Source organism: Clavispora lusitaniae (genome assembly GCF_014636115.1).
Source record: "Clavispora lusitaniae strain FDAARGOS_655 chromosome Unknown tig00000223_pilon, whole genome shotgun sequence".
Taxonomy (NCBI): Eukaryota; Fungi; Ascomycota; class Pichiomycetes; order Serinales; family Metschnikowiaceae; genus Clavispora; species Clavispora lusitaniae.
Window position 1 is genome coordinate 553,960 of NW_027093981.1, and position 14,127 is coordinate 568,086.

The following is a 14,127-nucleotide window of genomic DNA, read 5'->3' on the forward strand; positions in this document are numbered from 1 at the left end:
CTTGACTCGTAAGAAAACTTACTGGATGGCAAGAGAGTTCACATTACTTGTCAACAAGGATGTGATGTTCTCCTCTATGATTTTCTCCGAAGTCTCCGTCAAATGCTTCTTTGGATCTTGCTTACCGACATATCTGGTCTTCAATTGCTCCTCCAGTAATGTTTTTTCTTCAGACACTCTCTCGTTGTATAATTTTGCAATTCTCACCAAGCTCTTGACGTTTTCTATGTTTTCATGCTCTGCATGGTTGTAGTCAGACATCTTCAAGCCGCTCTGCCACGATTTCTTGTGGAGATTCAAAAGCATGTTTGTTTCATTCAGCGTCTTGTGGTAGTCGATGTTCAAAGAGTAGTAATGCCTATTGAGGCCGTGGATTAATGCCTGAATCGACGGTTTGTTCAAGTGGCCAACGTTAGAAGTGGACTGTCTTGGTTCCTGTCCCCTCATGACGGTAGTGGCGTCGATGGTACGGAACGCATCAATTACAACTTTACCTTTGACAGATTGAATAGGATCCACCACCACTGCCACTGCTCTCTTATTCAACTGCTCGAAACTCTGCTGCGTATTAACATCCACAGAAGAGAGCCAGCATCCAAAACCTGGATGCGAGTGGTACCAGCCAACCACCATTTGGTCACGTCCTGTTTGCCTCAACATATCCATCATTTTAGTTTGGAACACATCGTCAACTGCCTCAACAGAAACACCGGTACCAGACTGTGGCATGGCAAATACGTCGATGACATGGATGGTGAAAGCATCCACAAACTCTCCGAGCATCAAGCCCATGACTTCCATGGGGACACCAGCTCTACCGTGTTTGAGCATTTTCAATAGCGCCAAAGAAGAAATGTAGACGGTTTCTGCATCGTCAATTGCTGGAGCGTCATTTTGGGGCAGCCCACCGGCTCCGCCTAATCCGTTTCCTCCACCTAATAATCTTTGTAATCTCTCCATGGTACTGTTGTATGGAGTAGGGCTTTTGGTGCTCGCTCTTGGTAGTGGCAACTTACGTATTGGTGTGCGCACGTAATTGTGATTTGTGGATCTAAGGCAGTGAAAACGCCCTCTAAGTGCTTGGCACTTTGGTTTGAGACTTTTGAAACTTTTTTTCTCCCCTCACGCTTTGGTATTTTACTCTTCTTTTTTACTAGCCACTGTTTGCGATGTTGTCGAAGCTTCACAAGTTTGGACGCTAAGGGAATCGGACTATATGCGCTACAGAGAAACCAACAAGGTTCCTCTTCCTCGTAGTAGTAAAGGGAAATGAAACTCTTTCATATTGTGGTGGTCTCGTGCTAAAAGCGGAGCCGGTGCTCTATGAATATGAAGTGCCGTCCCTTGAAAAGGCTTTCGCACAAGATCTGAGAAGTAGCACCGACGAAAAAGAAAAGCCTTCTCAATCTCGTTCTCATGCCATTCGGACCAAAATCTTTGGAGGGCCGCAAGTACCCAGCAAAGGAACATGCTAAGAGAGTATACAAGCATTTCAGAGAGAAGAATGACGCCAAAAGAGTTTCGTTCTTCATGAGCGGCGAAGACTTGGAACTCTACCAATACTGTGATCAGACGAAGCCTATCCGCCAAAACAGATACTTCTTCTACTTGAGTGGGTGTGAGGTGCCAGGCTCTCACGTTTTGTACAATGCGGAAACTGACAAGTTGACGTTGTTCTTGCCTAACATTGACTACGAAGACGTCATGTGGAGTGGAATGCCTCTTTCCATCGAAGACGCCCTCAAGAAATTCGACGTTGACTTTGTGAAGTACGTTGACAGCTTGGAAGAAGCCCTTCAAGCTTTGTCGTCTGACGGATTTACCATTTTCACCACAGACTTCAATAAGTGGAACGATAAGTTCAAACGCTTCATGACTGAACAAAGCCCAGACTTCTTCTACGCTTTGGACGAGGCCAGAATGATCAAAGATGACTTTGAGATAGAATTGATGAAACATGCCTCCGCCATCACCGACAAGTGTCATCTTGGTGTCATGTCAGCTACACCGATCGAAACCAACGAGACTCACATTCACGCTGAGTTCATGTACCATGCTCTTAGGCAGGGATCGAAATATCAGCTGTACGATCCTATTTGCTGCTCTGGACCCAACTGCTCGACTTTGCATTATGTGAAGAACGATGACGAAATAGATAATAAGAGATCCATCTTGATCGACGCCGGTGCTGAGTGGAGTTGCTACGCTTCGGATGTTACCAGATGTTTCCCGATCAACGGCGACTGGACAAAGGAGCATCTTGAGATTTACAATATTGTGTTGAAAATGCAAAAGGCAACTATGGCACTCATTAAGCCTGGTGCGAGCTGGGACGACATTCACCTCGAAGCACACAAGGTCATGATCAGAGAGTTCATTGAATTGGGGATTTTCAAAAACTATCCAGAAGAGGAGATCTTTGACTCTAACATCTCGGCCCGCTTCTTTCCCCATGGTTTGGGCCATTTGCTAGGTATGGACACACATGACGTGGGTGGATATCCCAACTACGAAGACCCAGATCCAAAGTTGAGATACTTGCGGTTGCGCCGTAACTTGAAGGAAGGTATGGTACTCACTGATGAACCTGGAGTCTACTTCTCTCCGTTCTTGTTAAAGGAAATTTTGGAGGACGAGACCAAAATGAAGTACATCAACAAAGATGTGCTCGACAAGTACTGGTACATTGGAGGTGTGAGAATTGAAGACGACTTACTCATCACCCATGATGGATTTGAAAACTTTACAAAAATCACATCCGACCCAGCGGAGATAACAAAGATAATTAAAGACAGCATTGCCAAAGGGAAGGAGCATTTCCATAATATTGTATAGATAGTACATCAAGAAAATAGAGTGTTCATGTCACTGGATACAAAATAGTGTTACGGAACATAAAGCGAAATAAGGCTTAATATCCATTCAACCATTCAACCGTTCCTTCATCGTGTAATCGCATTCAGACGGTAGGAGTTCTCGCCAGAGATGTACAGGTTTGTCAAGATTACAAAATCCCCTTCCAAAGATTGCGCTTTGGGATCAGAATAGATATACTACATTTCAAAAATGGATGAAAATTACGACGTAATTGTCTTGGGAACAGGTCTTACTGAATGTGTCCTTTCCGGAATTTTGTCTGTCGAAGGTAAGAAAGTGCTCCATATCGACAGACAGGACTTCTACGGAGGTGAATCTGCGTCTTTAAACTTACTGCAATTGTACTCCAAGTTCAAGCCTTCTTCTCAAAAGCCAGATAATATCGGTGGACGTGACCGTGACTGGTGTGTTGATTTAATTCCGAAGTTTTTGATGGCCAATGGTGAATTGACGAACATCCTTGTACATACCGAAGTCACAAAGTACATTGAGTTTAAGCTGATTGGCGGCAGTTATGTTTACCGTTCCGGAAGAATTTCTAAAGTGCCATCGAACGAAATGGAGGCATTGAGAAGCTCATTGATGGGAATCTTTGAAAAGAGAAGAATGAAGCGCTTTATGGAGTTTGTCGCTGCGTACGATGAAAATGATGCCTCTACTCATAAGTCCATGGATTTGGATAAAAACACCATGGACGAAGTCTACACTTATTTCGGATTGGAAAAGGGCACTAAGGACTTTATTGGCCACGCCATGGCATTATGGGCCACCGATGATTACATGCTGGAACCAGCCAGACCAACCATTGAGAGAATCATTCTCTACGTGCAATCTGTCGCAAGATACGGCAAGTCCCCATACATTTACCCATTATATGGTTTGGGCGAATTACCCCAAGGTTTCGCTAGATTGTCTGCCATTTACGGTGGAACTTATATGTTGGGCACTCCTATCGACGAAGTTTTGTACGACGAAAATAAGAAATTTGCAGGAGTGGTGACTAAAGAAGGTACGGCAAAGGCACCAATTGTCATTGCTGACCCAACTTACTTCCCCGAAAGAGTGAAGAAAACCGGCTCTAAGGTTATAAGAGCCATGTGTATATTGGATCACCCTGTTCCTAACACTAATGACTTGGACTCCGTGCAAATCATCATTCCACAATCTCAAGTTGGCCGCAAACACGACATTTACATTGCTGTTTTGTCCGATGTCCACTGTGTGGTTCCAAAGGGCTACTATCTCGCCATCGTTTCGACCATTGTCGAAACAGACACCCCTCACGTGGAGTTGGAACCTGCCTTTAAATTGTTGGGCTCGAGGCTCGACACATTGATGGGCCTTGCAGACTTGTATGAACCGGCTGATGACGGTACAGAGAGCAACATTTTCATTTCTAAAAGCTACGACTCCTCGTCTCACTTTGAGAGCACAACTGATGATATTAAGGACTTATATTTCAGAATCACTGGAAAGCCTTTGGAGTTGAAGAAGCGCTCTACAGATGAAGACTTGGAAGGTCTTTGATCAAGCAACCTAGGTCAATTGACTCATGTTCTAGTATACTCTTAGTTAAATAATAAAGATGCTGCAAGTTCAACATTGCCGTTTGTACTCCTTAAGGCCGCAGCCGCTTCATCTCGCGTAAATCCTAGCGAAAGAAGTTGGTTAATACTCTCTACTGGGAAAGTTTGTTCCTCTGTCTGAGCTGATGAGCCTTCAGCCGAAGCGCTTGTACCAGTTGGAGCAGATTCACCAGGAGAATTACTTGAACGGCCAGATGGAGTTGGCTTCGCAACAGAAGTAGAGCTACCAGCAACATTTGCTTGCGGTTTAACAAGCAGAGGTTTGTTGAGAGAGCTAAGAAGTGAATCACGAGCAGACTTTCTAGCATCAGAGTCATAGGGTTTCACATACTTCTCAATCTCACTTTCGTTCAAGAATTTAATTTCAAGGCCGCCAATATCCAAAACATCTTTGGCAAGATTGATGGTGCATTTGTGTCTTTTGAGCATATCAATTCCAAACAAGATTCCCACTGGGATATCCAAAACAGTGAAGGAGCAAGGCACATCAATTCCTGTGTCTCCTAAACTGACGGGCACGCTATGAATTCTGCCTTCACTGTATGCGGTTCCGACACCAGCAGTCATGGTAGCAAACCTCTTGTCTACCAAATTCAGAATTCCACACTCTTCTGCTAGCTTGGGATGGATAACCGTCAGCTTTGCTCCAGTGTCAACCAATGCAAAAGTTTCGTGGCCGTTAATCTTCAACTTCATGTATAAGTGACAGACATCAGTAAACGATTCTGGCGAGGTATCGTATGCAAGCTGTAAGTTCTCCTCAATCTGCTGCTCCCTAATTATTTCGAGGATTCTCTCTTGGTTCTTTGGATCATCGGGATTCTCTTGAAGTCTTCTCAACTCCTCGTCACGTCCATGGTTTCCTGAAACCTCTGATTGCATAACTCTGAGAAAGACCTCTCTAAATCTGTTTGGGTCATCGATAGCATCATGAAGCTGCGGGTATGTATTTCTGATTTGCGAGTTCATTGCCGGATTAGCCAATATCTGTTGTCGATATAACTCCACACTATCATTTAAGCCGGCTCCAGGAGGAGTGATCGTTGCGGCTTGTTGTGTCTGTGTCCTCAAGACAAGTATATCATCATCTGCTAATCCCAAATTTTGAAGGGTGCTGTCTGAACCTTGTAACTGTTTATTATTGTGGCACAACACCATATTAGTTTGGTTTACTCCGCTTTCTGCTTCGATGTAGGCTTTCAAGTCCGCCAAAGTGAAATCATTCGAGATCTCTATCCCCGTAGTGTCTCCATTTTGTTCGTTGACGATAGTAATTTTCATGTTTAATGTAATGTGTACGACTTTCTTTGAAATTCGATTCAAGACTATTTATATGATGACGCGACTTCGCCACTCTCCACAAATTGATGAGAAGACGCTTCGAAGGCGAAGTCTTATGCATTCTAAAATGTGCCAAGCGAGTGACCATACATTTAAATACTGTTCTTTTTGTTTTATTAATAGCCCCATCGCTTCACTATGTAGAATCACTCTAGGGAACGCCAACTGTTAGCGATAAACAGTAGAGCCGGAACTGACCGTGTCCTAGACTCCACATTTCAGCCATGAAAAACCCTTTTGAATCAACGAGAATCGACCTTTCTAACTTATAAGATACATGTGCCAAAGTGGCGTACTTTGAAACTCAAGAGCTCGTACATAACATGGCAATTTGAGCCCCATTCAACAACATCTTCTTAATTGGCTTTCCTTCATTACCCTCAGAGTCCAACTCAACGACGTCTTCCAAGACAACATTGACAAAGTCATCGAAGCCAACTAACTTCCCACTGAACTCTTTGTCGTTGGTCAACAAAATCTTGATGTTTGATCCAATCGCGCGGTCAATAGCTTCTAGTGGAAGGACTGTTGGGATGTCTACTGTAGACTCACCGTTTGGGTTTTCATCAGTAGCATTCTTGTGTTCTCTGTCTGCGCTTGCCGTAGACATTGTTTATCACGTTAGGCTATGGGCCGCTGAGTCTATTTTTTCTTATACACATTAGTCTGCACATAAACATATATCCGACCTTCACATTGCTGACACCTTCTCTTGACGTCCCGACGTTAAAGGTTTTGCTTTAGAAGGTTTTAGGTTATCCAGTGTAGTGCTATCTCCTGTAGAGCCTTTTGCACGCCACCTATCAAAGTTGATTAATGACTGCATGCATCCCCATTCTGTAATTTTGTTCTGAAGCCACACAAGATTCACAGGTTTCGTCAAAAAGTCATTGCATCCTGCTGTCAAAGCATTGTTTTTGTCAACTGATGAATTGGAAGAAGCTGTCAATGCTACTATTATCACAGGCGACCTGAAAACTTTGAGGTCTAGATTCTCTTCTTCTTTCACAAGGGGGCTATTATTGGCACCTGATAGTTCATGCTGTGCAAACACACCAATGCGGTTAATTCTTTCTAAGTATCGAATTTCTTTTGTAGCCTCAATACCAGACTTTACAGGTAGTTGAATGTCCATGAGCACTAGATGAAACCCGCCCTTACGCCACTTATCCACTGCCTCCTGCCCGTTCTTTGCGATTTCATAATGAATCTTATGTTTCCTTAAAAAGGCTCCTAAGATAGCTTGGTTAATAGAGTTATCTTCCACAACAAGCACCGAAATCAGAGGTAAAACTTTCTCGAAGGTCTTTGTGTTTATGGTCTTTTCATTCAGTTTTCCTTTGCTGGGAGCTTTAAAGGGTACCTTCTGAGGGGCTGTCCCTGATGATGCCCGTCTTACGGTTTTAGAGACAGTTTCTTCGGATGAATTTTGATTCTGGTTCTCTTGTTTCTTATTCTCATTGAGGGACGGCATCGAGTCAAACCCACTCACGTTCAGATTGAAATTCGATGTTTTTTCCAGACCATCTCCTATTGTTATGTTCGATTCATTATTCTTTTGGACACCTCCGCTTGCCGATGGGATATCTGTAACATCTCTTTTGTTCACAAGAGATTCATCAAGGGAATATCTCTTCAAATTTGAATGATTTTGCTCTCCAAACGAGAAGTTTTTTGGCATAAGAAGGACTGCCTGGGAGTTGTTGGCTTTATTAGCCTGGCTAAAGGAGGTAATCGGAGACTGAGGAGGGTTTGAACGAGAACGCTGATGGAGCGGAGGATGTATAGGCGATACCCTTTGTGAGAACGTTGGAGATATAGATAGATTCTTGCCGAATATGCCATGCTTCATAGGGGTTGGATGTTGTGGTTTAGGTTGGTGATATGTGTCGCTCATGGAGCTCAAGGGAGATAATTTATTTTGGTTGATCCATTGCTGGCGAGGGGAATTTGGTCGTTCGATAGAAGAGTGATTGTTACTAAAATCGTCGACTCTAGAGTACATTCTGTTGCTTGATGGCGTAGGTGCTGTGGATTGGAATGGCTCTTTTGCTTCAAAATCAACATCGACAACCAAAGCATCTGACATGGACATAGAGTTGGGAAAACATTCGCTCAAAAGTTCCCAGACATTTTGGTCAGGTTCAAGATTAACTCTGTAGCTTGTGGGAGTGGGAGACTTCAGAGATGACTCGTCTGAAGCTTCCATGAATCGATTTGTTGGGGTCTTCTTCGAAGCGAGTCGTCTCTGGAAAGCGGACTTATCGAGTAGCTCAGCTCTTATTTGAATTCGAAGATCTGCTGGATCGTAGTATTGACCCAAGGAATGTGGGAACTTATTGCATACCGCAAGCTTTAGATCATCTATAATATCATTCTCTTGAACCATGATGGTTGTTGGCGTCCCATTCGTTCGCTTCACCCATACTCGTCTTGCTGGGCTAGGCTGGGAGCGTATCATTGTGGAATTACGCACATGTGCGCCAGAATTATTCATGCCCTGGTTATGAACGTGGTTGAAATGTTTGCCCATCTCAACAATGACAATGATAAGAGGCTATGAGAGGTTCAAGCTAAAGATCAAATTGAAAGCTATGGCTCAGTAGGCTAAACAGTATAGAAATGTATGATTACAAGCGAGGAACCCTAAGGATTGTACAGTAATGTGCAGGTTGTAACCACCTGCGCACTGCAGCAAGCTCAAGGTTTCTCCACGGGTACAGCAGCGTCATCTTCCTCTTCTTCTTCATCCTCGTCATCATCCCATGTGAAATCCTCTTCATCTTCATCTTCATCTCCGTCCTCTTCATTGGCAGAGGATTTGTCTTTACTCAAATCTTTCTTTGACAACAATTCTTTTCTCTTAAGCTCGTTTTCCTTAAGCTCATTCTCCAACCTGAAATATCTGTACCAGAAAACATTGTAAGGAATTTTCACAGGCACCAACAGATTCATAAGTTTCTCTAAAGTGTCTGGGTATTTTTTCAACAAGGAGCTTATGTCCGTTGTTTTCGATTCCGCATCGAACGACTTTAGTTCCTCTTCCTCATTTTCAAAAGCCTCCAAATAACGAGATTCCGTAGTGTGCAACTTGAAGAGATCAGTCTCATAGCGAGTAGAACCGTAAGCAGCGCTAGAAACGGCTGAGGTAGAGAATATTGTTTCTGGCTCCTTAATCTCGGGCTTTGCTGGTTTGTCAATAGATACCATGCTTGAGAAAAAAGAGGCAAACAGACTCACAATTTGGCCTGCTTGTTGCTCAATTCCTTCTAGCTTGCTATCCAATGAATCCAAAGCCTTGTTTGCTTGGTCGGAAATTGTTTTAAAGTCAATTTTCGATTCAAAACCTTTCACATGTTCGCCTAAATCCTTCAATTGATTTTCTAGTGACGAAATGTTATGTTGAACAGACTCGTTGTTGTTAATATTTTCCTTCGCAGACTTCAACTGATCCATGAATTTTTTCTTTCTTTCTTCCAATCCCATCTTATCTTGCAAGCTTTGAGCACCAGAAGAAGCATTCTTCCACAAGGATGAGAACCTGGCTTCAAGCGAAGAATAAGCAGAATCTATATCTTCTTCCAATTTGTGAATCACTTCCTCTGTCTTTTCATTGGCAGAGGAGTTCGTTGTAGTTTCCTTCCTTTCAGTATTGTCAGCCAATTCTGGGATATCAGCATTAGTAAAATCCATTTTGGTTGTAAGTTCAGCGTATCAGGTAAGATTATGATTGTAGTGTGACGCATCACGTGAGAACGAAAAGGATAAATCATTATGTATCAAAACCTGAAGGCACTGCCGTAATTGTATACAATGAAACCTACTGTATTGAAATAAATTCTAAAACTTGACCCTCTTGGTAGTCTGACTCTATTCTGATGTAAGTACGATTTAATATGCTTTAAACTGCTTTCTGTTATAAAGGCGCGCAATCGCTGTGAATTTCAGAATTCGTCTTATCTTCGCACATTACCATTATGACAAATGCAAGAGGTAATTGTTTGGTCCAGATAAAGAATGCATTATTTCGGACGCATTCAATCAAATCAAAAAATCAGCCATACGTTTTTCGTAAGCCAATTGAAAAGCTTGAATTATTCCGCCCGAATGATCATCGTTCCTTTTGGGGCATTTTGGGTCCAAAGAAATCAGCACTTATGAATGTTCTCGCAGGCAAGTACTTACCAGAGCCTCCAACATCACGCAAGTACCCAGGTATCGATGATTTACTGAGAGCAGATCAGATCGGGTTTCTAGATTTTCGTGAAAGTTCAGGTTTAGACAAAGTTCATTTATCAGCTCGGTATGAGTCATATTCATACAAAGGGAAGTTGGAAATGGCAGATGATTGCAACTCTGTTAAGAATTATATTACCGGGAAAAACAATTACAACCGAATGCATGAAGAAAGCAACGAAGACTTTATAAACGAGATTATGGATCTATTCAACCTTGGACATTTGCAATCAAAGTGGATCAGCTCCTTGAGTAATGGCCAGATGCGAAGGGCAAGAATTGCTAAAGCATTAATGGACAAGCCAAAGCTACTTCTAATTGATGACCCATTTCTTGGTCTCGACCCTGTTTCTACATTGAGTGTTTCCAACTCATTGAGAGTGGTTGCGCACGAATTGGATACGTGCGTAGTGTTGGGCCTTCGGATACAAGACGAAATTCCAGACTGGGTAAACCATCTTGCCTTTGTAACTGAGAATGGCACCGAGATTTTAGGTGAAAGGAAAGAAGTAGAGAAAAGAATTATGGATATCCTGAAACCTATTATACTGAAACACAAAGCCCACAATTCTCATCACCAAAGTGAGTCCTGGGTGAAGAAGGAAATGATCGAAGCTTCCGATCCTATCATTGAATTCAAGAACGCATGTGTTGCTTACAAGGGACAAACTGTCCTTAAGAACCTTGATTGGAAAATTCAGCGTGGGTCGAAATGGCGAATTCTAGGTAACAATGGGACAGGTAAAACCACGCTTTTGTCATTAATCACAGCGGACCACCCTCAATCTTGGCGATCAGTTGTTACAATCAATGGTGTGACGAGAAAGACGGGCAATGGCGTCACATATTTTGACGTAAATGACAAAATTGGCATATCATCTCCAGAATTACATGCATTAGTTCCCCCAAGAATGACAATGATGAGTATTATAACGAATGGCTTAGTTCGCGGCATTGGGAATGCCAATTTTTCATTTAAGTTCAAGGAAAAAGAATTGGGCCCACATGCTGTAAAGTTGTTGAAGCATTTTGAGTCCGAGATTAAGAAGAATGAAAATAAACGCTTCCACGAGCTAACTGTGTCTTTACAAAAACTTACGCTCTTTTTGCGGGCCGTGATCAAATCCCCAGACATTTTAATTCTTGATGAAGCATTTTCATGTATGGATGACGAAGAGTTGGTTATCAAATGCCACGAATTCATTAAAAGCGAACTTGGCTCTACAACTATTTTGACAATTGGCCACTTGGATTGGGAAGTACCTGAAACAGACTTCACATTAAAATTACTTGGTGACGAGAACAGAGGTTACGAGTATTACGAACGTATTAAATAAGGTAAAATATTTGATTTTTTTAATTACTCGTTTAGTGGAGTATTATACTACCCTAGCATATCAATATCTCTGAATTTTATTACTCGCGCAGACGAAGTCCTTGGTTAGCTCACAACAACGCGACCATGCTATGTGCAGAACCGCATATTCTTTTCTCCTAAGTGGACTTACTCTCTTTATATACTACAATACGTACATACTGACCATTCTTTGTTTACTTTTGCGATGTCCACACTGATTCCAAACGCGCCGATTGATGATCGGCCCGCAGCTGTGAAAGCTGATTTGGAGTACGGAAAGTTGACATCAGACGAATACTTGTATGTTTCAAAACATCCTGTTGGTGAACCCTTACCCACTCCCATTGATGACGAGCCGCCATATATAATATACTTGGCAACATTAATCAGTTATCTTATTTTGATTATAATTGGGCATATCCGTGACTTTTTTGGTAAAATTTTCAAGCCACAAGATTACGAGGATTTAGTGGAGAAGGACGGTTACGCTCCATGGTATGATGGATTTGAAAACTTTTATGTTCGCCGGTTGAAGACGAGAATTGACGATTGCTTTGCAAGACCCATTCATGGTGCTCCCGGAAGATTCATCAAATGTTTTGTACGGGAAAGAGACGGCAAGAATTACGTTTACAATGGTGAATCCGTGGAATGTTTAAATTTATCCTCTTACAATTACTTAGGATTTGCACAATCTCATGGTGTTTGTACAGATAGGGTTCTTGAATGTGTTGACAAGTACGGCACTTCGTCGTGCTCTCCAAGAAATGCAATTGGCACCACTGACTTACACGTGAAATGTGAAAAAGTCATTGCAGAATTCGTTGGTAAGGAAGATGCTGTTATCGTGAGTCAAGGATATGGAACAAACTCAAGTGTTTTTGCCAGTTTAGTAGACTCTCAATGTTTGGTTATAAGCGATTCCCTCAATCACGCTTCCATTAGATTCGGTATTAGAGTTTCAGGAGCCTCGGTAAAGGTTTTCAAGCATAATGACATGAAGGATTTGGAAAAATTAATAAGAAATCAGATTGCCCAGGGCCAACCAAAAACTCATCGTCCATGGAAGAAGATTATACTTGCTGTTGAAGGTTTATACTCCATGGAGGGTAATATGGTTAATTTGCCCGCTATTGTTGAATTGAAAGACAAATATAAATGCTATTTGTTCGTTGACGAGGCGCATTCTATTGGTGCTTTAGGTCCTCACGGAAAGGGAATTTGTGATTACTTCCTGGTTGATCCGGCAAGGATTGATATTTTAATGGGGACATTGACTAAATCTTTTGGTGCTACTGGTGGATACGTTGCTGCTGATAAATGGGTTATTGATAGATTGAGATTGAACAATTTGAACAGCAGCTTTGGTGAAGGTGTCCCTCCTCCGGTATTGGAGCAAATAATTTCGTCATTGCAAATCATTAATAGTACCATCAACCCAGGAGAAGGTGAAGAAAGATTGAAGCGAATCGCTTTCAACTCTCGCTACTTACGTCTTGGGCTTAAGAAGCTTGGCTTTATCGTCTACGGTGCGGATGACTCCCCTGTTATTCCTCTCTTATTGTACTTGCCAGCGAAAATGCCAGCCATTTCGCGGATGTTGTACGACATGAAAATTGCTGTCGTTATCGTCGGTTATCCTGCTACCCCAATTACTACTGCTAGAGTGAGATTATGTGTCAGTTCCGCTTTAACAAAAGAGGACCTTGACTACGTCTTAGCCAAGTTCAGTGAAGTCGGTGATTTGTTGTACTTGAAATTCAGCAGCGGCGTAGCAGGGGGCTCTTCTATTCCAGGAGTTCCACCACGCATGTCTATACAAGAGGTACTTGCAACAAATGTGAAAGACAGTAAACTTTCCAAATTATTTTAATGGAAATACATCGTTGAAGTTTATTGCAACAGCACCTAATTATGTTGTTGCATTAAATGTGATTTTGAACATATATATTGCCTTATTCCACGGCATATTTGCAATTACTTCGAAAATTATTAATGAATAACTAAAATAATATTACTCTAGATTCATTCCTTCTTTCAAATATTTTTTTTGCTAATCGATTACGATTATCCGCGCGCTGCATACACATGCCCTGAAATCACTTACTGAATTCTTTAGTGATGGAAAGCTCGGATCAATTAGTCCCGCCACTTCGATTCAATATTGTTCAACCAGAACTTTATCGGGGCGGATATCCTAGAAAGGTTAACTTTCCGTTCCTTGAAAGTCTCAACATCAAGACAATAATCTCTCTTACTCCTCACCCGATTACCTATGAAACAGATCCGCAACTATACACATTTGCAAAGAAGAATGATATTGAATTAATTCATATCGAATGTGCTCAATCAGGGAAGGGTAAGAAGAGAGGTGTACCTATGGGTTATAGCACTGTTCTTGAAGCATTAAGATACATGATTCATAAAGAATTTTCTCCCATCTATTTACATTGCTTGAATGGTGGACAAGTCACCAGCCTTGTCATTGCATGTCTACGAAAGTTACAGTTTTGGTCTTCTATTGCGATCTTTAATGAATTCATTAATTTCACGACTAATATTACCGTGAATGATCGAAGCTTTGTTGACGGCTTCAAAGGAGAGATTAACATCAATACAGACACGAAAGTGAACTGGTTATGGGTGGGCCTAAGCAAAGGTGTTGTAGGTAACCATCCTAAGATACGAGTTACTGAATCTTCAGAAACACAGTGAGAAAATGCGTTTCCT

The 14,127-nt window shown here is 41.9% G+C and overlaps 10 protein-coding genes across 10 annotated transcripts; 5 read left to right on the top strand and 5 right to left on the bottom strand. All coding sequences in view use genetic code 12, as the record gives it.

Annotated features, from left to right (window-relative positions):
* Nucleotides 1-18: 18 nt before the first annotated feature.
* RPN11 (proteasome regulatory particle lid subunit) lies at nucleotides 19-960 on the bottom strand (the record flags this gene model as incomplete). Its single annotated transcript, XM_002614147.2, has 1 exon — nucleotides 19-960. One exon carries the CDS (start codon nucleotides 958-960, stop codon nucleotides 19-21), a length of 942 nt encoding a protein of 313 aa, XP_002614193.1.
* Nucleotides 961-1,416: 456 nt separating this feature from the next.
* FOB63_004585 (putative Xaa-Pro dipeptidase) lies at nucleotides 1,417-2,835 on the top strand (the record flags this gene model as incomplete). The annotated part of the gene is made up of 1 exon (XM_002614146.2): nucleotides 1,417-2,835. The coding sequence occupies one exon, from the start codon at nucleotides 1,417-1,419 to the stop codon at nucleotides 2,833-2,835; it is 1,419 nt and encodes a 472-aa protein (XP_002614192.2).
* A 231-nt stretch (nucleotides 2,836-3,066) lies between these two features.
* On the top strand, nucleotides 3,067-4,404 carry GDI1 (Gdi1p; the record flags this gene model as incomplete). The annotated part of the gene is made up of 1 exon (XM_002614145.2): nucleotides 3,067-4,404. One exon carries the CDS (start codon nucleotides 3,067-3,069, stop codon nucleotides 4,402-4,404), a length of 1,338 nt encoding a protein of 445 aa, XP_002614191.2.
* Nucleotides 4,405-4,445: 41 nt separating this feature from the next.
* DDI1 (Ddi1p) lies at nucleotides 4,446-5,744 on the bottom strand (the record flags this gene model as incomplete). Its single annotated transcript, XM_002614144.2, has 1 exon — nucleotides 4,446-5,744. The coding sequence occupies one exon, from the start codon at nucleotides 5,742-5,744 to the stop codon at nucleotides 4,446-4,448; it is 1,299 nt and encodes a 432-aa protein (XP_002614190.1).
* A 364-nt stretch (nucleotides 5,745-6,108) lies between these two features.
* lsm5 (RNA-binding protein) lies at nucleotides 6,109-6,414 on the bottom strand (the record flags this gene model as incomplete). The annotated part of the gene is made up of 1 exon (XM_066102413.1): nucleotides 6,109-6,414. The coding sequence occupies one exon, from the start codon at nucleotides 6,412-6,414 to the stop codon at nucleotides 6,109-6,111; it is 306 nt and encodes a 101-aa protein (XP_065958263.1).
* Nucleotides 6,415-6,495: 81 nt separating this feature from the next.
* On the bottom strand, nucleotides 6,496-8,337 carry SSK1 (mitogen-activated protein kinase kinase kinase; the record flags this gene model as incomplete). The annotated part of the gene is made up of 1 exon (XM_002614143.2): nucleotides 6,496-8,337. The coding sequence occupies one exon, from the start codon at nucleotides 8,335-8,337 to the stop codon at nucleotides 6,496-6,498; it is 1,842 nt and encodes a 613-aa protein (XP_002614189.2).
* A 167-nt stretch (nucleotides 8,338-8,504) lies between these two features.
* Nucleotides 8,505-9,497, bottom strand: DOS2 (Dos2p; the record flags this gene model as incomplete). The annotated part of the gene is made up of 1 exon (XM_002614142.2): nucleotides 8,505-9,497. The coding sequence occupies one exon, from the start codon at nucleotides 9,495-9,497 to the stop codon at nucleotides 8,505-8,507; it is 993 nt and encodes a 330-aa protein (XP_002614188.2).
* A 284-nt stretch (nucleotides 9,498-9,781) lies between these two features.
* MODF (Modfp) lies at nucleotides 9,782-11,377 on the top strand (the record flags this gene model as incomplete). The annotated part of the gene is made up of 1 exon (XM_002614141.2): nucleotides 9,782-11,377. One exon carries the CDS (start codon nucleotides 9,782-9,784, stop codon nucleotides 11,375-11,377), a length of 1,596 nt encoding a protein of 531 aa, XP_002614187.2.
* Nucleotides 11,378-11,602: 225 nt separating this feature from the next.
* LCB2 (serine C-palmitoyltransferase) lies at nucleotides 11,603-13,270 on the top strand (the record flags this gene model as incomplete). Its single annotated transcript, XM_002614140.2, has 1 exon — nucleotides 11,603-13,270. One exon carries the CDS (start codon nucleotides 11,603-11,605, stop codon nucleotides 13,268-13,270), a length of 1,668 nt encoding a protein of 555 aa, XP_002614186.2.
* A 248-nt stretch (nucleotides 13,271-13,518) lies between these two features.
* Nucleotides 13,519-14,112, top strand: OCA6 (protein-tyrosine-phosphatase; the record flags this gene model as incomplete). The annotated part of the gene is made up of 1 exon (XM_002614139.2): nucleotides 13,519-14,112. The coding sequence occupies one exon, from the start codon at nucleotides 13,519-13,521 to the stop codon at nucleotides 14,110-14,112; it is 594 nt and encodes a 197-aa protein (XP_002614185.1).
* Between the last annotated feature and the right edge of the window lie 15 nt (nucleotides 14,113-14,127).